Source organism: Bactrocera neohumeralis, chromosome 2 (assembly GCF_024586455.1).
Source record: "Bactrocera neohumeralis isolate Rockhampton chromosome 2, APGP_CSIRO_Bneo_wtdbg2-racon-allhic-juicebox.fasta_v2, whole genome shotgun sequence".
Classification (NCBI taxonomy): domain Eukaryota; kingdom Metazoa; phylum Arthropoda; class Insecta; order Diptera; family Tephritidae; genus Bactrocera; species Bactrocera neohumeralis.
This window is the reverse complement of record NC_065919.1, coordinates 69789898-69811918: the sequence shown is the minus strand read 5'-3', so window position 1 is coordinate 69811918 and position 22021 is coordinate 69789898. Positions and strand designations below refer to the sequence as shown.

Here is a 22021-nt window from a genome sequence, read left to right as displayed (position 1 = left end):
CTTGATACTCTACTCTACTCAAATAAGAATTCTTCTTAGATTAAATTTTTATATTTGAAGTACTTTCCATTTCAAAATGTACTTTAAAGACCTGTTGAGTTGAGCTAATTTGGTTCTTTAAAATTTATATTTTTGTTAAAGATGTCAAAATTTGGTTGAAATATTGATAAGAACCAAGTATGCAGGTATAGCGCCACTTAAGAATAAAAAATATCTTGAGAAATATGAAATACCAAAGCATAAACAGTGACACTTTTACAAGCACCGCACTGCTCTCAGTTTGTTTTAACACAATCACCACTTGAAGATGATTTTCATGAATCAGCAATAAAGGGATCAGCTTCTAATTCATGACTTAGCTGCCACCGTGATGGCAAATGTAAACAATATTTCTATTGAATTATGAACACGAATGTATAAATGTGTAACAAGCAAATGTGAATGGAGATCTGAGGCATGCAGCCGCCGGTCAGATGCCGCCCATCAACTTTGATTTAGCCCTCTCTTTTTGGCTGATCATTTCGACGCACGCGCAGGCATTTATTCACGGCGCCTGCCGCATTAACGCCGAGTTGTTAATGAAGTGCAATTGAATGGAGCTTGTTAGATAAATTACCGTTTAATAAAGATTTTTTTGTGGAGCAAACGACATTTGCGCCGAGTGTGCCTATAAAAACCATGTGTGATAACTTCGAGGTACATAACAACCCACACAATCGTTCAACCAGCAACAACCAAGCAAGCATGAACATGCGTGGATTTATTGTAAGTGCGGAAGACAGGAGCAGGCGCTGAGCAAATATTTATTATAATATCTTTCTTCATATAGGTTTTTTGCGTCTTCGTTGCCGCTACCACCGCCGCGCCACAGCAGGGATACCATTATGCCGCACAAACGGCTGCTGGTGGACAGTTGCAGCGTATGGTGTCACAGCCGCATGTCCAGTTTGGTGTTATGACACCGAAAACTGCTGACTTTTTGAAGGATCTGCAAACCGTTATGACCGTACAATCAGCCAATTTGGCACCGAACTTCGAGCTCAACACTCAGCCACAATTAGTTGGATTCAATAACGAGCAATATGCTGCGGTTAATAGCGCTGGTGCTGCTGCTACTGCGCAGGCTTCAGTAGGTCAATCGCAGGCTTCTGTGGCTCAACCGCAGGCACGCTACTTGGTCCCCACTTTAGCCGGTGGAAACTCTGTGCAGCAGCAGCCACAACAGTTGATTCCACAGCAGTATGCTCCACAACAGCAAATACCACAACAGTTGCAATTCCAACAACAACAACCACAAAAACACTTTCAACAACAACAGCAAATCGTCGAACCCGAAACTGTTATCTCGAAACGTTTCTATCTGCACGCCGCACCTGAAGACGATGATGAGGAAGTGCAACAGCGTCATGTGACCGTCGGTAAACCACGTAAAAACTATAATGTTGTCTTCATTAAGTCCTCTGACAAGTCCAAACCGAAGGCGTCACTTAAAATCACGCCCGCCGTTAATGAAGAGAAGACCGTCATCTATGTGCTGAACAAGAAACAAGATGCGGCCGATATTGATGCACAGGTATATGAGCCGGTCACCACCACCGCCAAGCCCGAAGTATATTTCATTAAGTATAAGACAGCCGAAGAGGCGGCACATGCGCAACAAACCATTCAATCACAATACGACGCCTTGGGTGGTTCGACACAAGTCACTAATGAAGGTGTCGCTCCGGTTAGCTCCGTCATTGGTTCTCTCGATGCTGCTAAGCAAGCAGAAGCCGAGGCCGCCGTTGCCTCCGAGGTAGCTCAATCAGCTCCTACCGTCCCAGCTGATGAGCAGCAGTCCGCACAGATTTCAGTGGTGTCAGCTGCTGGCGTCCAACAATTAACCGCACAGCCTGAGGAACAGTTGCAGATTGTTGAGCAATCGCTGTCACAAGCTGCCAACACAAATAACGGTTATTTGCCACCATCCAGATATTATTTCCGTCAATGAAAACGCTCATTGCTTCGCTCGTCGACGTTTGTGCTCGTATTGTTGCCATGTGAACACTATCATCGCGATAGTTTCATTCGAATATTTGCTATATTGTTTTTGTTATAGGACTTTGTTGTTGTTTTTATATAGCCATGCTCTGCGGCTTAGGTTAAGTTTGTTAAATATAGTAAGATTAAAAAAAAAATACGAATACATCCTTTTTATCGGTTAAAAGTTCTCGCGGGTCCGAGTGAGACTATAAAAAGTGTACCTGGGTTTTAGGGACAAAACTAGACGGGTGCTATGTCCCGTCAAAAGTTGCACTTTCAGATTTTGTACAGACCATTTACCTTCCCCGAGATGGACCCGGTAGAATATTATTTTTTATGTTACGTGCTCTTGGGTTTTAGACGCTTACATTAACTGGTAACGAAGCTTTGTTGTTTCTTTCAGCCAATCTATAGCGAACTGGACTTGACCAAATTTAGGACATTGACATGAGCCGTAGATCATCTCACCTCTAGCAATTTATTTGTTGGCTACGTTCGGTAAATAGAGAGGAATTCTATCAAAAATGGAAGTACTTTTGGCAACTCTCTAATTTTTGAATATTTTTCTTCCTTTTTAGTGTTTTTAGGGTCTTTCGATGACACCTTCAATGTCGAGAAAGGTAATGAGATTACTTTAGGAACATTATTTTCCAACAAATACATTATGTCGAAACTTCAGTTCACAGCTTATGTCAAGTTCTGTTAGTGGTTTCCATATGACCAGACTATTAGGAAACAAGGAAATGCCTTCGACTTAACTTAGTTTCTCTACATTTGCTTGACCACAGCAAGTTTTCTTCCTCATTGTGCTCAAGAACTTCCTTTTTCTCGCAAAATGAATTCACCAGGAGCATGCAATGAAGCCCAAAAGTGGCACTGTGAAATGATGATTGCGAAAAGATCTCTTACTAAAAACGTGTCTATGCACTTTCAGGGTACCTTCATAGTCTAACCTACAATTTGAGTTTCCTCACACGAGTTGCCCCATACAAATTTACGCTGTCAGAAAGTTCAAGTCCGTCAATTGAATGCGCCTGTACATGAAATCAAATTTAATGAAGATTTTAATTAATTTGCGATGCGTAACCGACAAAGACAAAACTATGTATGAATATAATCGAAATTTCACGAATAAGGTTAAAAGGGGGGAAAAAGTGAATGGTGTAGAAAAAATTTGCAGAAAATCGAAACACAAATGATTAATTATGATTTTCTATTAAATTTGTGAAGCAATAAAAGCGCAAAATAATTTAAAGGCCAGACTCACCAACCAAAACAAAAAAAAGTATTGTGAGCGAAAAAGTGGCGAAGCGTTGAGTAAAGCTTCGTGTCATAAAATATAACTGCACTGACAGCCGAAAGCTAAATAAAAGCTAAGCAGTGACAGTGATGAGAGAGAGAGGAAATTTGACAAATTACTTTAATGAATTTTTTTAGCAGCAAAGCTTTTTTATAACTGTAACTTTGCTGAATATTAATTTAGTTCAAACATGCAACTATGCGTTTATTAATATTAATTTGAAATATTAGTTTTCAAAGAGTGAAATTTTTTATAAATTAGTTCTTCGCAATAAAAAATAAAATTTTGCGGAGAAAAACGAAACTAAAACTATGGTAACTGTCAATTTATCATAAACTTTTTTGACATTTGTCATTCAGCTTATTGGCACAAAGTATGACAGACACAGTTGCTGTCACAGGTGACACATTTTAGTGGCTGATAAAAAAGACAAAAGTATTAAATTTAATTAAAAACTTTTGTTGCGTGTGCGCCAACGCACACACGTGTACATAAGTGCTAAATACACACACATTCATTTCAGTGTGGGCATGAAATATGAAACAAAATGAAATTGAAAATAAAAAATATTTTGAAATTATTTTTCCAATTTGCGCATCCTATATTACCGTAATTAATTACAAACACATGTAAAGGTTAAACTTGCTGAGGGCTTGCACGCGCAGACACACTTTTCATGAACAATTTTATACAAAATTCACTGCGAAGCCACCAGCCAACAACAACACTAAATTAATAGTGTTTAGTTAATTTTTGTTTGAAGACTATTTAGTAGCACACTGTCTTGAACTGTAGATGCGTCGAATTTTTAATTATTTTCGAAAATTTTAAATTTAATTATTAGGCAGAAAGATGTCTTAAATTAAATTAAAATTCTTACTCTGTGCTGTTCAGATTTATGGCGATATGATTTGTAAATCTGATTTAATTTGTATCTTATTAAGATATTTTTGCATTACTTTTGGTAAATCTTTTTACTGAAAATTCAGTGAATAGAAAGACTTTGCCATGGATTGTCTTTCAAAACCATAATTGAAAAATAACACCATTCTCTGTTTTAAGAACCAAGGAGATGGGAAATTGAACATGAATAGTTCTGAATATAGCGATACCATGAACCAGCTCAAAACAAATCTGAATGGATCAGACTATATTCTCCAAAGGTTGGATTTAGCGTTGACTTCCAGTTGAGAATACCTTGCAGACGTGAATAGAGAAAAGGTTTCGAAGGGGAGCAGAATATATCTGAATATATGCCGACGGGTCCAAAATGTACTGCGAAGTACTATATGTTCACGGGTATACTCTGACGATCTTAATATCTCTTCATCCGTTTTCAAAACTCTGGTAGCATCTTCCAAGCAGAAGTGCTAGCCATAGAGAAAGCCTGTAGAGTTCTACTGAAATATTACGGGATAATATAGGAAGCTACCATACATACAATATTTATTATATAGGTAGACAGTGGCACTGTTAGCTTTATTAGCGCCAAAGATAAATTCCACAGTAATCAACAAAGGTTTAGGTTTTATGCTCCCTGACAGATCAACTCCCCTGGTCCTTAATTTGGGTTCCTGGTCATAGGAATACTTTCGGCAACGAAAAATCAGAGGAGTCAGCCAAGTCTGGAATCTCTCTACACGAGTCGGAGACAATACGGGAAACGTTTCAGAAACAGCTGAATATGCAATTTAAACAAATATCTCTGAACAAATGGAAATCAACCACTAAATGCAAAATAGTGAAATAGATATGTCCAAAATATGACAAGACATGAATGAAGGACTATTAAATAGGTTCATGAAAATTTGGGAATCCATCAGGTACCGAGCCATGAATGCCTATCCGCAAAAAGCATGATTGATATAAGAAAGAAACCAGCAAATGGCGCTCAAAAAAGAAAAGTGAAAAATCCAAAGTTCACTGAAGGCAATAAAGGCCCCCCGCCGACAAAATTGGAATCGGAAATCGGGTTGTTTGTATTGTCTATGGAGCCAATTTTCGAGACGATTACAAATATTTGTATTAAAAGCAGTGAAAATGTATCTGTTTGTCCGTTTGAGTTAAATTTGATTATAAAGAAAGAAATATCATTTAAAAGTTTGGAAAAATTGTTATATTTTTGAAGGCTCATAACTTTATTTTTGTTAAAAATGGTGTCGCAACAATATACGTAATTAATCTTGATTTTGCTTTATACTTTATGTATAGGTCTAAAAAGTTTAACATAATATTCAAAAATCTAAAAATTTCGTGTTATCTGAAAAGCCACATGATAGATTGATATGTGATAGCTCAAGTGTAGTATGAAATATCAACCAGTCGATTTGAGATAAGGATGAGAAAAGTTACTTTGGTGTAATACATTTTTTGGTGAACTAAAAAATATCTTAGGTTATTGGTAGGAGACCTACAGAACGTGGCGTAAGGAATAAAGTCGGTAGCAAGTGTCGACAAACTCTAACTATTCTATTTTAAGTAATATTTGGTATATCTATTGATTGTTTTCAAGGGCTATTGAGATCTAGAGAAAACCGATTAATTGAAAGGTTTGAAGTACCATTATAGTATATCAATAACATATTATTATTTACCAAAAGTGTCTTTAGTTTGATAGTATTCCCTCATTTATTTCAAACTATTAAAAACTCACGTCTCCTTATATCTGTCAAAAACTATATGTTGCACATTTGTGGCCTGGCAAACAACATGTATTAATCATAGCTCTAAGCTAACATTTTAAGAATAACTGGTGCAATTCAAGAGAATTTATTTCATATCGAAACCTCCATAATTAAGCTTTGTATTAAGTGACGAAAAACAATCACTTTTAAGTAAACTTTTTTCCACATTGTTAGCTCTTTACTCATGACTTCGAAATTAATACATACATATGTACGGTATACTTTATAATTACCTATCTATATTGGCTTCCCAAAGCATCAGGCTATTTACAGTGTTTTAGAGGATGCTAACATCGAAAGTTGCCAGCCTTTATTGGCTATTAAGTGAGTTATCTTTTATCTAACCGATTTAGTACAATCCAATAAGCCAATAATGGCTGTTAGTCATAAAAAATTTCGGCGCTCAAATAAAGATTTATAGCATTGGATATGCACGAAAAAATGGCAATATGATTATTGACGAAACAAAGACAAATTACTTTATTTATTTTATATTCATTTATAATATTTATAGGGTGTGTCATCTGTATAAATATTTAAAACTCTGAAATATAACAATCGCTTTTACGATTTATTATGAGTATTTTTGGAATGCTTTAATCAAGTAGCAGCTGAATTTTTCATTGCTTCTTCGTGCATCTCGAACGGTATGCCAATCATGTTGGTAAAACGATTGCCTTGAGCGCGTTAATGGTAGAAGGATTGCTGGCGTACATTTTACTTTTCAAAAGATTTTGCAAGAATAAGTAGAAGAGAATCGAATATGGGCTTGATTCAGTGAATGTCATCACTTTTAAGTATCAAAGGTAGAGAGTATTTTTGATGCTTCGCAGTGTGGCACGATGCGCTGTCTTATTGAAACAAGTATACGTCAAGCCGTTTTTTTACCAACTTCCACCGATAGTGATGTTTAATGGCTGTACCATTTTGTTTGCTCATGTAATGGTATTTCATGGATCCCAAATCCCTAAGACACGAAGCTTTTTTCAGTTACAGTGTCAGCGATTTGACCGACTGTTTAATCGTATATCTAGCAATCCGGAGATTGTTTTGCGTTATTTGAATTTCAATATTATCTACCAATCATTTTCAGTAATACCAATGAGCCGAAAGCTCCGAATGAATTGACGAAATGAGTCTAATTCTTGTTGATTCTGGGCAACAGTCTTTTTAGCTGCTTTGAGTTTTTTCGCTATTGATTCATGTTTATTCTGTTGATGACCTCTCACTGGTCTGGGCTCAACAAAGTTCGTCACTACACGACGAGTACTGTTCTCAGACAAGCTTTTGGCCATGATGTTTTTGCCGATATGCACACTGAATTTTTGAGCTGAATATATGTGAATGTGTGAGGGGTTCTTGAGTGAAAATTTTGAAAGCATGTTTCGGTCTAACGAATAGTGAAGTTATTCAAAGTTTACAACTTATAACAGGCACGCTTTCAGAAGTCCAGAGGCTGAACCTAATTTTCTACGGTTTTCAAGCATAAATCGGCTGATGCTGCGGACTTGTTGGTATAAGCCAAGACTCAATGACGCCGCCGACTCATAAACCACACCAAAACGTACTTTTTTCGGGATGCAATGGTGACTCATGGAGTACGTGTGTACTGCCTGACCATTAAACGCATATTTTGCTGAATCATCGCTGAAGGTGATTTTTTAAGTTCTTGCTTAGCCCAATTCACGAACATATGCCAATTCTGGTGGTCAAGCGGCTCCAGTTCTTGCGTCAATTTGATCTTGTAAAGATGTAGGGCAAGATCTTTTCGCAAAATTCGCCATTACGACGTCACAGAGATGCCCGAAAGAGGTGTGAGAGACTGATTTGGGTCATCCTCAATTGATACGCAATCCGCAGCAATATTATCGACACTACGGGCACTTCTTTGTCTCACTAGCGCGGGAGGAATTTGTACTGTGCCTGTGGATTCAAGTTTTTCCAATAGACGCTCACTTGTCGATCTGAGAAGACGATTGTGATGATCATAAATTGGACGTAGCGCCCTCAAATTTGAGGTCACTAACTTCGAATTTCGGTAGTAAATTGTACTAAATTCGACTCGTTGTTGGATCGTTTATCTTTCGATCATGAAATGGCAAACCTTACTGAAGAGAAATGTCAAAAGAACGGGAAAAAATTTGGTGTCCTTATCGGGCTAATTTTATAGCGTCCTTATTGAAAAACCTTTTACAAGCGAAGACGCACCCTGTATATATACTATATAAATATTTATGTAAAGTATCGAACAAATTGGCTCCTTAAATAGCTAACCTTCAACTGGAATGATTCAAAGATAAATATGTTTTATTTATTTTGACTGTTAACCAAAATGATTTAATGTGTGCCGTCAATTTGCGTGTTTCTTTACGACTTAGTTCCAAAACTTATTTTAATTTGTTAACTTTTTATATAAAATATTTACGTATTGATTTTGCATAAATGTCGCTAAAGCATCAGATCATCTTAATTATATATAAATAAGTATAAAAACGATTGGAAATTCGCAATTCGCAAAAAATTTAAAAGAAACCACAAAAACTAGCAAACAAAAATTATGGAAATAAAAACAAAAAAATAATCAAAGAAAAGACAAAGTTATAATTAAAGCTCATAAGTGGTCAGTTTATAGTTAATCGACAATCACAAAATCACAAAGACAAAGCGGGCGCTTCAATAGAAAGCTTTTTTGCAACAAAAATGGCCAAAACTAATAAAACAGTGATGATTTGTAGTTTCTCAAATTGAATGGAAATAAATTAAAGGAAAATATTCAAATTAAATATTGCAGGCACAACGACGCTGCATACATATGCGCCTATATACATATATAGTATGGGAGTACATATGTATGTAAGTATATAGGTATTTCTGTATGTATGTATGTCTCAAAGCTAAACGCTAAACTAAAACAAATTCGCTGACATGTAGTACATAACTGTATGTATGCATGTATTTCACCAAATGCCGCAGGTTATATTACACATGTACATATGTATGTAACCCAATGCTTCGGCAGACGCGCGGCAAGCGGGGTGGCATGATAGTGGCGTTGAAATCTACACTAAAGCGAAACAGTTGGATAATTACTACAGATGACGCAAGGCTTGACATGGGTTTCTATGCGCCGCTACATGAGCGCGTACATATGTATATGCACGTACACCGTCTTACTCACCACCTCATTTGCTGTGTCCGAAATGTTACGGCGCTTATCGCTGATCCACGCTGCTGATCACCAATGTTGGCGAGGTGTCAGCCGAAGAAATGTTTTGGCAACGGTCGCGCCACAGCCGAGCGCACTTAGCCACAGGTCATTGGGAATTTATAGAAATTAGTAGATTGAAAATAGAAATACCTTCGATATGCTAGATAATCAAAAAAGCTGTGCTTGCCTTGGACGAAGCGCGGCGAGAGCGGCTAGCTGGGTAATTAACCCAAAATCGGTTACTGCGGAACAGATTGGTGCAAGCAGAGCGCCGAAAATTGAACGAAAGTCAGCGCTGCTAGGGCTGACAACAGCAACACAGCAGCAGCGACAATGCCGGGCAACAACAAAAAGCGATAAGAAATCCATCAGCTGACGAAGAGCGTGGAAGTGCAACAACTAAAACAATTTACTAAGCCCAACCATGTGGCGGATGCTGAGGAGGCGTTGCGACTGGCACGTTGGTGCAGAGCGGTGGGGGGTGTTGTGTGTGGTGTGCTGTAATGGTGATGCGCCGCGGTCGGATCCATCATCTGCGTGATGTGACGTTAGAGGTTTCGTTGGTATAAAAGAAGTACGCCGTGCCACAGTTCATCAGTTCAAAGCAAAGCTTCAAGCAAATCAAACAACTTCAGTCACAACAACCACAACTATCCCAACTAAAAAAACCCTAAGCAGAGAAATGCGTGGATTCATTGTAAGCATGTCTTCAGAGGATTATACACAGCATAGAGTTCCGCTAACGCTTCGCTAACTTTTCTCATTTTATCCATACAGGTTTTGTGTTTGTCCGCCGTGGCCATTGCCGCGCCACAAGGCTACAACTATAACCCAGCTTCCGCTGGTGCTGCTGCTGGTGCCATCGCACATGGAAATGGCGGTTTCGGTCAGTTCGGTCAGTCCTCCAGCTCTGGTGGCGGTTTCTTCGGCGGCAGCGGTCTTTCCGGTGTTTCCGGTGGTGTTAGCGGTGGACATGGTGGTTTCTTTGGTCATGGTGGTGCTGGCGTGCAACAACAGCAAGCTGTGGTGTCCAAGCGTTTCTTCATCCATACCGCACCTGAAGATGCCGAAGAGCAGTACCAAGAGAAACACATCACCGTCGGTGTGCCACGCAAGAACTACAATGTAGTCTTCATTAAATCACCAAGCCGTTCGCAAAAGAAGGCCTCCATCAAGATCACACCCGCCATCAACGAAGAGAAGACCGTCATCTATGTGCTCAACAAGAAGACCGACGGCACCGATATCGACGCTCAAGTCTTGGAGCAGCCCGCTGTCACCACCAAACCCGAAGTGTTCTTCATCAAGTACAAGACCGCCGAGGAGGCTCAACATGCCCAACAGGAAATCCAAGCTCAATACGATGCGCTCGGCGGCAGCAGCCAGGTCACCGACGAGGGTGTCGCTCCAGTCAGCTCGGTCATCGGTTCATTGGGCGGCGGCGATGGTGCTGGTGCTCATGCTGGCGCTGGAGCTGGTGCTGGTGTCGGCATCGGTGGCGGTATTGGCGGTGGTATTGGTGGTGGTATTGGCGGTGGTGCCATCGGCGGACATGCCGGTAACAATGCATACTTGCCACCCAATTTCAAATAAGCTGAGATAGTTGTTGTTTGTTGATATTTTAGTACTGTTATTGTTGTTAAATATTTTTATAATCGCTTTACGCTTTGCGTTGAACCACAAGTGAAACGCAGAGCATTGTTGAAATGTTTGTATTTTTTGGACTTTGCTTCGCACAAACTTTTCGTTTGTCATGCGAGTGCTGAAGAAATAAATAAGTTTTTTGTATGAATTGAAATTAAAAGTTTTTCGCAAATCACTATTATTACAACGCACAGCGGTGACCCACTAATGCAGCAACATCAAGCTACCACACAGCTACAATAGCGGATTGCCAAATTTTTGGGACTTTGCCAAAGTAGCAAAATCATAGATTTTCCCTTTTTTGCTTTTTGCTTTCCAACCGCAATCGACGCACTTCACTCATTGTAGCAACATATTTATTCGAAAATACCTCGCTTCGAGTGACAGGCTTATACACCCCCACTTCATCACTCACTGCGTTATTGTTTACTCCTTCCCGACGTAATGCGAAGCGTCTCGTTTGCAGCGCGTTTGTCAATCAACTGCGATCAGAAATATTTGGAAATATTCATAGTCTTTTAAAACATACATGTGTGTATGTCTATTAGATGTATATGGGTTAAGCCCTCGCTCCTTTTTTCTTTCTTTTACAATTCGCTTTAAATTTAATTATTTTTTCACAAAGCAATGATAGACGCTCAATATTAATTTATTTTGCAGAGCAACAGTGTTTTCTTCTTTGTGGTCAGCTTATACCGTGCACGGATTATGTTTTGTTCAAATATTAATACATCAATATTTGCTCTTGTCTGATATTTTTTTCGATTCGCTTTAATGAAGCATCTCCGTACTTCATAAAAGTATGCACTGAAAGACGAAGTGGTCGAGAGGGGCCATATTCGGAACTTTAAAAACGACAGTTTCGAGAAATTCGGGATTCGAATTTTAGCTTTGAATATGCTAGATAAATCAGTTTTGGAGATCTCCAATTTTAGGTGACCTTTAGCGACTTCTAAGATGAATTACACTGACAAACAAAAATCCACTTGTTTTTTGTGACATGAAAAGAACAAAAAGCTAATTATGTAAAAATTGCCACAAATGCAGAAAATAGCTACAGATTTCTTCTATCACCTATAGTTTTTTTTGCCATGAAGATTTTTGTTTAAAAAAAACAGCGATAGATTTATTATTGTTATATTATTTTATTAACCAAATGTGACATTTTGTTTTTAGAGTATCCCTTGACAATGTCCAGCAGTAATCGACAAGCAAACTGGCACTTCACTTGTCCGTTTCTTCTCCATAGCAGAAATGTCTTGGTGGAACCGTTCCCAATGTTCTTACGGCCCCTAAAATTTGGGGAAAAATCCAGATGAGAGTCCAGAAAGTGAATTTTAAGGGACATGTTGCAACCCATTTTTTTATAGGCAGTAAATAGTTCAGTCAGAAGATCTTTGTAATTGCTAGCTTTGAAATTTCGAAGAAAATTTGTAACAACTCTTTTAAAGGCACTCCAGGCTCGCATTTCAGTTTCATTGAGCATTTCCTCAAATGTTTCATCTTTCATTAGTTCTCTTATTTGCGGACCCAAAAATATGCCTTCCTTCATTTTTGCTTCACTGACTCTTGAAAATTTTTCTTTCAGATACAAGAACACTCTTCCATTTCTGTTCATTGCCTTAACAAAGTTTTTCATTAAACCCAATTTAATATGCAAAGGTGGTAGTAATACGTTTTTGGGATCAACTAGAGGTTTTTTGTCCCGGAGTGAGTGCCGGACGTACTGGCCACTGCTCGGAGTGGTCATGTAAATTTGCTGAATAGCCAGAAGTTACACGAAGATAAACCAGGCGAATGTGGTGGTTGCGGCACGATATTAGTTGAAAATGTGGCGAGATGATCAGGAATAACCAATGTACATAGTATTGAATGGTGCATTATTGCGCTCTTTCGTTCAATAGATTCAGACATAGTAAAAATCGAAGAATTTTCTTTTAGAGCCTCACAAAACGACGCGCATCTCAAATACTAATGATTATTTTGACGTGAAATTTAGCATAGATGTCACTAACAGTACTATCAACTCACAGAAAAAAAATTTACCGATTCGAAAAACACTCGAAGTATAAATTAATTGAAATTATGATCATAGTAGTATTGTAAAATCTATAGCCGCAGGTTACAGAATTCACTGTGGGCGATAGAAAAATAATGTTTTCAGATTTGACTTCAGGGTATCAAACTGCGTTAGAAATACCTAAGAATTTTCATGTCACAAATTATGTGTCTACCAGTGTTATTACTTTTCAGTTTTCGAGATGGCACCTTAGGTTTTAAGTACGACTCAATGAAATAGTTTCGGCAAACGTCAAACGAAAGTTATGCCAAAGGTCGAACTAACAGAGGCTCATACTATGCGGGTTGATTATTAGCAGACACATAATAAGTATCATTGGCTTTAAAAGCTTTCAGATTAAGAGGTTTAATAGATATTGTGTGTGATATCATTTTGAGAGTTGAGTTTTGAGATTGTCACCTGTGTACTGTTTACTAAAAAAATATTGCAATATATAGGGTCATGTTAGATGGCTGATCGAAGATCGCACGTGGACTGCTATATTTAATTCTTTGTGAAGCCATTGAAAAGAAGAACACCTTTATTCGAACCTAAAAATTGATAAAATGCTTAGTAATCTATAGAAATTTGCATAGGCGTTTAATTTCAACTCCCGCCAGTTCGTTAAGATGTCTTGACCTCCCAAACGCGGGACAGTTCAGAAGGAAGTGTTGGCTGCAACCTCGGCTTGAAGGACACTGAAATAGTCAAGAAGTCTGAATGTGGAATTGATAGAAAGCTCCTGACACTAAACGCCTTCACTAATCTTCCCCTCAAGCTTTGACCAATCTGTAAAGAAACTCACTGCTCCTTTCTTTCAACGGATTCTTCCTACCCATAGCTCCCTCGTCGGTATATGGGCAGAGAATGGGTCGCGAGAGTTCGGTTTGGCGATTCCATGGTCTAAGTGATCCTCTATGAAGTGTGTGAGAATATCCGAGTGTTCAGATACGTGTTCTTTTAAGAACCCAGATTCTCTGAGTCTGATAGCCTCCAGCCAGCCAGCCATACACCTTCCGACGATGTTTACAGGCAATATGTGCAAGATGGCGTTATGTGTCATGGTTATAGTCGACCTTTGTGCACCACACATGCTGATGAGCGCCACCCGTTGCACGCTCTCCTTTACAGCAGTATAAGACAATCGATGCCTTTTTTGCTCGTTCTTCGATATTCGGATTCCATGAAACTTTCCTGTCTAGGATGAGACCTAAATATTACAAGATTTTATATGTTCTAGTAAATACAACCATATTGGTTTTACTTGGGTTGATGGCGACCGCCAAACTTGATACGACGCTGTTATTTAATATATAAATAAATTCAATATTACAAAATTCGGATTAAACGAACAGTTTTAGAGTATTCATCTAACTCAGTATTTCAGAAACTAAAATTTCATAAATACTTACAATTTTTGCAACTCTGACTAAGGCTATACATGTATATAGTAGAGTAGGGAGATGCAAACCGTGAAAAAAAGAAAGCGTAAAAAGCGATTTTACAAAATATTGAATGACAATTTTATTATTTATTATTTTGTAATCAAGCAGAAAGGTCATCTTTATAGTACCACAGAAACAATTATACATCACTGATATTGAAACAATTCTTCCAACAGACACATGAAACCACACACAGAGTGTAGTCTCTCGCGCTGTACTCTACGAAAACGCTTTACGAATATACAAAAACCAGTAATTATTGCTGCTAACATAATTTCTTCTGTAATGCGGGTGCTATTGCTTTGGAAAAATATACCATTAATCATTACTGGCGTACTGAAGTAATGAAGTTGACGTCAGCAAACAGCTGAGCTCAGCTGCTAACAAATATTCATACTATATAGTACATATATAATATGTATGATGGACTTATATGCTAACGCTACATAAGTCCATTTGAACATATGTGCTATGAACACAATTAAATTATTACTTCCAAAAGTTAATTATATTTTTCGCATTTGATTTTGCCAATGGGTCAAAGCGCTATTGGCTAACTTTCTTAATCAGTTATAATTGTTAAGAGAACTTCACATAATTGGTGAATTAGCTGATCATTATTTGTGTATATGAAATGATTAACGGTATATTATATGTAAGTATGTAAAAGCATATGTAAGCATGAATGTGTAAGAGATGTCCAAAAAATAACAAATTGAATGTGATGACTAAACTCGAACTTTTATTAGTGAGCTCGAACTCTGAGCTCTTGCTCTCCTGTGGCTTTCGTGTTGGGGAGTATTAGAAATTCGTTTTTTTTTTGCATTTATTTCCACTTTTTCAAGTAAATACAAATAAACTGAGGCTTATACACTGGTATATCTATAAAAAAAAAAACATTTTGTCTTAAAACTTTATTGACTTAATAATATCTCATCTGAGCATCATTTATAATTGGTACTCAGACAGCACATTTTATGACTACGAATTGAGTACTGAGTAATTGAATCTTCTTCTATCTAGAAACAGCAGTATGGGTTATGTGCTTTACTATGCCAATACCTCTGGGGAAGTAAGCGAAGCACAAGACGAAGCCTAACGTTCGAAATACAAACAATATGTTCATAAAATATAGCAATTTGGGCAGCGCAGATTGTAGTATTATGAAAAAGATTATAAAAAAGAACTTCATATGTTAATAAAAACTTAATTAAATGCTTCTAATACCAAAATTTGACTCAATACGTCTTATCAGCAAGCACCTGGAAGTGTTTTGAGCTCTAGCAAAGTCGCAAAAAACAGAACAATTTCAAGAGGAAGAGATAACTGTTTAATCGGCCTCACAAAACAATGAAAACGACAGAAAAATTGCTTCCGGATCCCCCTTAATCTCTTAATCTGGTTCCACACGACTTGCATGACTTCCCAAACTTCAAGAGAGTACTCACTGGAGAGAAATAAAGAGAGAATCACCGAGTTTGTGGCCTCTTTTAAAGCAACGAACATATTGTACGAGTGCTACAAAATGGTGAACGTAGTGTTGAATGTTAGTTATACATATAAGAGGGGTGACCTTTTTTCCCGATCATTGTCCCTGCAACCCTTTCTTAAGGAGTTACATGGGTTTACGGGTTTAAAAAATATATATTTTTTTTGTGTTATTAAATTCTACAATATCTTTAGTATATTTTCAAGTTGATCCGAGGAATAGTTTCAGAGTTACAGCCTTGAGAACTTCTGCGCTCGAGACTAGCTAGGCTAAGAGCGCCGTCTTTAAACGCGTTTTTTTCGAAATTGTGTTTTTGAAGTTAATTGGCAAGATTTCTCGAGAACTACTCAGCTCATGAAATTTTGCAAAGGTTTTTATAATACAGTTTTTCAAGACTTGGAAAAAAGATTTTTTAATTACAAGTATTTGAAAAAAAAATGTCTCGAAATTTTCACTGAAATTTAATTTTTCTGTTAAAATGTCTGCCAAAAATCGAATTTTTAGTTTTGTTTTCCTTTGTCCAAGTTTTAAGTTAAGGTTTTAATTAAAATACGTATCTTTTGACTTTATATGATCCTGTTAGGAGTTATTCTGCCATCTTTTTTCCGAGGTGTCACCTGAAATGGCGTCGCAATGGCCGAGTTTAAAATTTTTTTTTTCAAAAATTTCAGAATTTTTTTGTTTATAGTATATGGTTGTATGGTTGTCTAATATTTTATTTTTTATATGTGAAAAAATTGTTGGGAAAAGACTCTTTTTTACCCGAAGAAACCCAAGTAACCCTTGTAAGTCTCCATTACAATTCAAATATCAGAAGAAAGTTTTTTTTAACTGTGACAATCAAATTTAAAGAGTCTGTAACTGGTAACTTGAAATATATCGAAATAATTGCATCTCATTTCTGCAGGCAAATCAAAATCCATTTTAAAAATAAAAGTGGAAAGAACATAATGGCCTTTTCACGACTGTTCGGTCTACTTAGTGGGAATGGTTCCAGATTTGTACGTGGTTGAGGAATGGCAACTAGGCGACATTCCTCAAAACTATTTCGGAAGCGCTTTCTACCGCTACCTCCACCATATTTGCCTCACCCTGAACTTTCTACCATCAATTTCACTTTAATTATTATTATTTCCTTATCGGCAAATGTTCGCCATATCTCCAGCTTTTTGAAATTAATTGTCACAATTCTTCTTTATCTCTGCCCCTCTTTGATTTAATTTAAGTTATGAGAGACATTAATTTCGATTTACATTTGTTTATGTTTGAGACAAGCCATCATTAATAGCAATCCGTTTCGAACGACAATGGGTAACAATTAACTTTTTAAGAGAGTCATTATCTGCATTATCGGCTTGATTTTCATGGCAATTACGGCAACTGTTATTAAATGTAACAATAGTGCGCGGGAATTAACCTGTCAACATGTAATCACAAACAAAATTAGAACCCAATCCACAGACCTCCCGCCAAGCCAATACTCTAAGCATAACTGTTAAATAATTGAAATCTAAAATTATCAATTTCAATACAATGATTACAGCAACATTCAGCGACATACAAAACAAGTAATTATCGCATCAAATGTGACAATTAATTACACGTCAATTGTGTGTCTCTTTAAACCCTTAAATAATTGCGTCGCACAATGCACAATGAAAATGCCAAACCACGCGGTGAAGCAATAAAACTCTCGACGCAGCAGAATAGACAATCAGAAAGCCGAAAGTGAAATATCACCACGCACAAAGAGCTCTGACTGGAACGCGCAAGCACTCGAGAGCCGCTTGAGACTCGCCTCCACTGAAGTTGAAGTAGTCATAGGTGATTCCCATATTTACCACAACCGAGTCATAAGTAGACGTCGATTCAACGAAAAACAATGCCTGAGGATTTATTTAGGATACAACGCAATTGTCTGCGTGTAATGGGCCACCAAGACATCTTCGATAACAATGAAGCGTCGTCGAGCGATGAGCAAAAATCGAAGTCGAAGCGGCAGCGGTGGTGCTTTCGCCATTGCCAGGCATTGAAGTATGTGCTGTTGTTGTTGTTTATGGTGTCGGCACAATTGCCAATGATGAATTACATTATTTATCATAGCGACGATTTGGCATTGGCGACGGCTTGCCTCAGTATTGTCTTCACCAATGTGCTGACGGTCATCAAGACCTCAACATTTCTTACGTACAAGCGCGAGTTCAAAAGCCTAATGGCTGAGTTCGAACGCATGTACGATGAATGTAAGTAGCGGGGTGTAATTGGTGTTACATAAATTTCGCTCTTCACTTAATTATTGTTGCTTTATTTTGCACAGTACAAGAAGCGGGTGCCAAACGGTGTCTGGTGACAGCCAATGTGGGAGCAAAGAGATTTGTCAAACTGTACTTTTATAGCGTCTCGTGCACGGGCTTGTATTTCACAATAAACCCGTTGGTTAGCATGATTTGGGCGAAATTTCAATCTAAGCCGATACCGCTGGAGCTACCAATGCCAATGAGGTAAGGAAAATATGAAATTTCTTTTTAATTTTTAATTTCTTTCATTTGAACTTAAAAGTGTATTTGGTTGTTTTCTAATTCCATTTTCATACTCCAGGTGACTTTTTTGGGGTAACGCAATGGACTTCCCGATAAAAAATGTCTTTTGAATGCTAGCTTCGTTGGGTCTTAACTTAAATCTTATTAACTTTTTGAAACAAAAATCATCTTCTATTAACTCTTCAAGACTTCAAAGTGAATACTAAGTATAACTTCAGACCTCTCTAACTATTTGATCGACAGAAGATAAATTAATTTAATAATTACTCGCCGTCGCTATTTCGCAAAGGACCATGAATATTCCGCAAAACTTTTCTATCGAACACTCCTAAGGCCGACTCATCAGATGATGTCACTGTACATGCCATTGCACCATATGGCATGATGAGGGACCGGTAGAGTTTGGCCTTTGTTCGTCGGAGAGGGCTTCACTTTTCAATTGTCTACTTAGTCCAAAGTAGCACGAATGGAAAGAGTGATTCTGTATTGGATTTTAAGGCTGAATCCGAGGCTTCATTAAAAGTGGTTTCTACGTGGTTTGTCCCAAGCCCAGCGCACAGCATCGCTGGGCGAGTATTATAAAGCATATATATTGCGAGCATTATTTTTCGAGATCGACGCCCGCTCACGGCCGCACCTTTGGTGAACAGACGCTGCAATTAGACTTCAGTGAACCCTTAAACCGAATATGTCAAAGTGGCTCCGCTGAAACTTACACTCTTTTAGCCGTGACCCCAGGCTCCAGACGCGTTGGCTACCGCATTACTCACGTTTGCAGGGTGCGAGGCGAGGACGCAAGAGTAGGAATTGGGCCCTACAACTGCAACTGCTGACCCAGAAGAATAACTATACCCCATTAAACCAGTTGTGAGTGTGCTTTGTTGAATATATATATCCTTCTTTCGGGCTGATTGACCATTTCAACACAGTACAAAAACTTATACTCTGGTTCCAAATAATGCTTAAAGGACCATGTTTATTAATTATGATATCAGGTTTGGTTTATGGTATATAAACTAGTGAGGTAGAAGGTCCATTTTTATGAGAAAAACCCTAAATGCCATTGCCTAGACAGTCAGTGGGGCAAAGGGATTCATTCCCATGGCAGTCGAGCCAAGGTGACTAGGGATGCCCCGGATTTATTTATATTCGGACAAGGACTGTCCGTCCGACTAAATTTACAAAATTCTTTAAGGAATGATTTCTGTTGCCACTACAAAAACACTATTTACTGGCAAAGGGTTCGAACGTTTGGGAAGTCTATAAGCTCACTCTTTCAATTATGGGTTGTCTTATAAATTTTAAACGAATTCTAACTATTTTAAGCCGGTTTCATGAACCTCCTGATGGGCTAACTAAAAAGATCCCGGACTTTTGTTATCAAGTACGGTGAGCACACAAGGTGGTCACAGTCAGATGTTCATGGAAATCATCAATATATTCAATTCGTCTCTCTGTTATAAACTCTCTGTTATAAACTTTCCTTTGAGTCAGTTTTTTCTGTAGACTACTAAATTGATTGTTTCTTAATAACTGTTTCACTTACTTTTTATTTCACCATTTATAAATTCCAAGTCATTAGTAAGCTATTACAATCAAAATTTCTTTCTGCCGCCCACTCAGGTTCCCCTTCGAATTTGAGTCTACACCAGGCTATCAATTCGCTTATATCTACACCGTATTCATCACCATAGTAGTGGTGATGCATGCAACATCTGTGGATGGTCTCTTTGTTTCGTTCACCACAAATCTGCGTGGTCATTTTCAAGCTTTGCAGTATTTCATCGAGACAAATACATTCGACAAATCCGAAGCGCTCCTACAGCGGGAGCTTGGCATCTACGTGCAGTACCACGTGCGTTTGTTGGGGCTCGCGCAGAGCGTGCAGCGTGTATTCAAGCCAATAATTTTCGGACAATTTCTGATGACATCGCTGCAAGTGTGTGTCATCATTTATCAGCTGGTGACGGTACGCGCCTAATGCTTCTCCACCACCCAACGTTCCATTTTACTATTGTGCTTATGTGCCTCTATTTACTCTACTTTCTTCTTCTTCTTGTTGTTGTTGCAGAATATGGGCGTAATCATGGAGATGGTGGTCTATTGTACGTTTCTCAGCTCAATTCTGCTGCAATTGCTGATTTACTGTTATGGCGCCGAGTTTCTCAAAACTGAGGTACAAATTTTGTTGTTACTATACTACGTTTATATGTTTGCTTTTACTCTTTTTTGGCAATTTCTTTCTCGGCTTTTATTAAATTCGGAATTTATGGCGAGGCAGAGCTCCGCCGTGAGTACGGCCATTCAGATGTCGCAATGGTATAATTTACCGCCTCGTCATCGCCACGTTCTGCGTCTGATGATGCTACGTTCACAGCGTGAGATCATTATTAGCGCCGGCTTCTACGAGGCTTCGCTGGCCAATTTCATGAGCGTAAGTGTTTCATAAACGTGATGTGTCTTCGTACTTAATTGTGTGGCAAGTTAGTGGATAATAAATATTTTATCTGCAGATTTTGAAGGCCGCCATGTCATACATCACTTTCATACAATCCATTGAGTAGTGTGAGATTAAAAGCAGTTAAAGAGTGATTGTTGGAAGAAGCTGAAGGCGGGGTCGCCCAAAACTAAGCCAGCGATTAACTTAAGCTTATTTATAATTTGACAGCTTTTATGATGTTGAGGCAACTTAATCGCTCTACAACAGTTTGTATGGACTTATACGTTCGAAAAGGTGGTTATAGAAGTATGAAACTGGTAGCAAAATTATCTAGATGACATAAATACATGAGGATTGCACCGCGACCTAACGTCTATTCTTATCTAATCTAATCTCTCTATGGCTTTCGAGTTGCTCTTTTAAGTATTATGCGTAGTTTACGTTTAGATGAGTTTAAATAGATTAAGCTTCGATTATAAAATTTAATAGATGACCAGATTGTTAAAGCAGTATTTTGTTATTTTTGAAATTTTGAAGACAGGCTTTGAAATGGAATTTAACAGACAATGCTCTTCACGAATACACACTGCAAATATAACGGCATAACACCGGATTTCAGTTCAATATTTATCTAAAATTCTATGAAACTCCGAGTTTTTTAGCTCTTCGAGTAACAGCGGAAAGCTCTTTGACTGATTTAGATTTTGTTTACCAGTCACTCATCGAATAGAGACGATATATTCACGAAGTAGCAAAATATAATGCTGCTAACCTCAAATAATGAAAGAATTTTCGAAACTTACCATACTTTTAGAAAATGTATTACGGTAAATTATATTCCAAAGAAACAGCGGTTGGATTAAAACCTTTAATGGTCTGCTAAAAAATTAGCGAGTTGAGGCAATTTTTTCTTACATTATCTCTATTTGTCCTATTAAATGTTGATGTTTGAATAGTTTCATTAAAAGCGAATGAAAAGGATATACTAGAAACCACTAATGGAAACATAATTTGAATTTTGGTTATAAAATGGTTATTATTGGTTATATCTGACAGCGGAAGCTGAAAATTTTATGCTCCCTATATGCAATATGATGTAGTGAATCATAAACAATAAAAAATTAAATTTCTTTTTTTTTTGATGATACGTTAGTTTGCATTTTAGGTGACGATGTGTGCTTATTAACATT

The 22021-nt window shown here is 37.8% G+C and overlaps 3 protein-coding genes across 3 annotated transcripts; all 3 read left to right on the top strand.

Annotated features, from left to right (window-relative positions):
- The first annotated feature begins 678 nt into the window (after nt 1–678).
- Nucleotides 679–1990, top strand: LOC126762905 (uncharacterized). The gene is made up of 2 exons (XM_050479986.1): nt 679–765; nt 830–1990. Exons 1-2 carry the CDS (start codon nt 679–681, stop codon nt 1988–1990), a joined length of 1248 nt encoding a protein of 415 aa, XP_050335943.1.
- Nucleotides 1991–9896: 7906 nt separating this feature from the next.
- LOC126768032 (uncharacterized) lies at nt 9897–10807 on the top strand. Its single transcript, XM_050485891.1, has 2 exons — nt 9897–9911; nt 9992–10807. Exons 1-2 carry the CDS (start codon nt 9897–9899, stop codon nt 10805–10807), a joined length of 831 nt encoding a protein of 276 aa, XP_050341848.1.
- A 6748-nt stretch (nt 10808–17555) lies between these two features.
- LOC126765206 (odorant receptor 82a) lies at nt 17556–21444 on the top strand. Its single transcript, XM_050482824.1, has 6 exons — nt 17556–18094; nt 18169–18352; nt 20015–20360; nt 20463–20567; nt 20673–20825; nt 20905–21444. The coding sequence occupies exons 1-6, from the start codon at nt 17734–17736 to the stop codon at nt 20953–20955; spliced, it is 1200 nt and encodes a 399-aa protein (XP_050338781.1). The 5' UTR covers nt 17556–17733; the 3' UTR covers nt 20956–21444.
- Nucleotides 21445–22021: the final 577 nt, after the last annotated feature.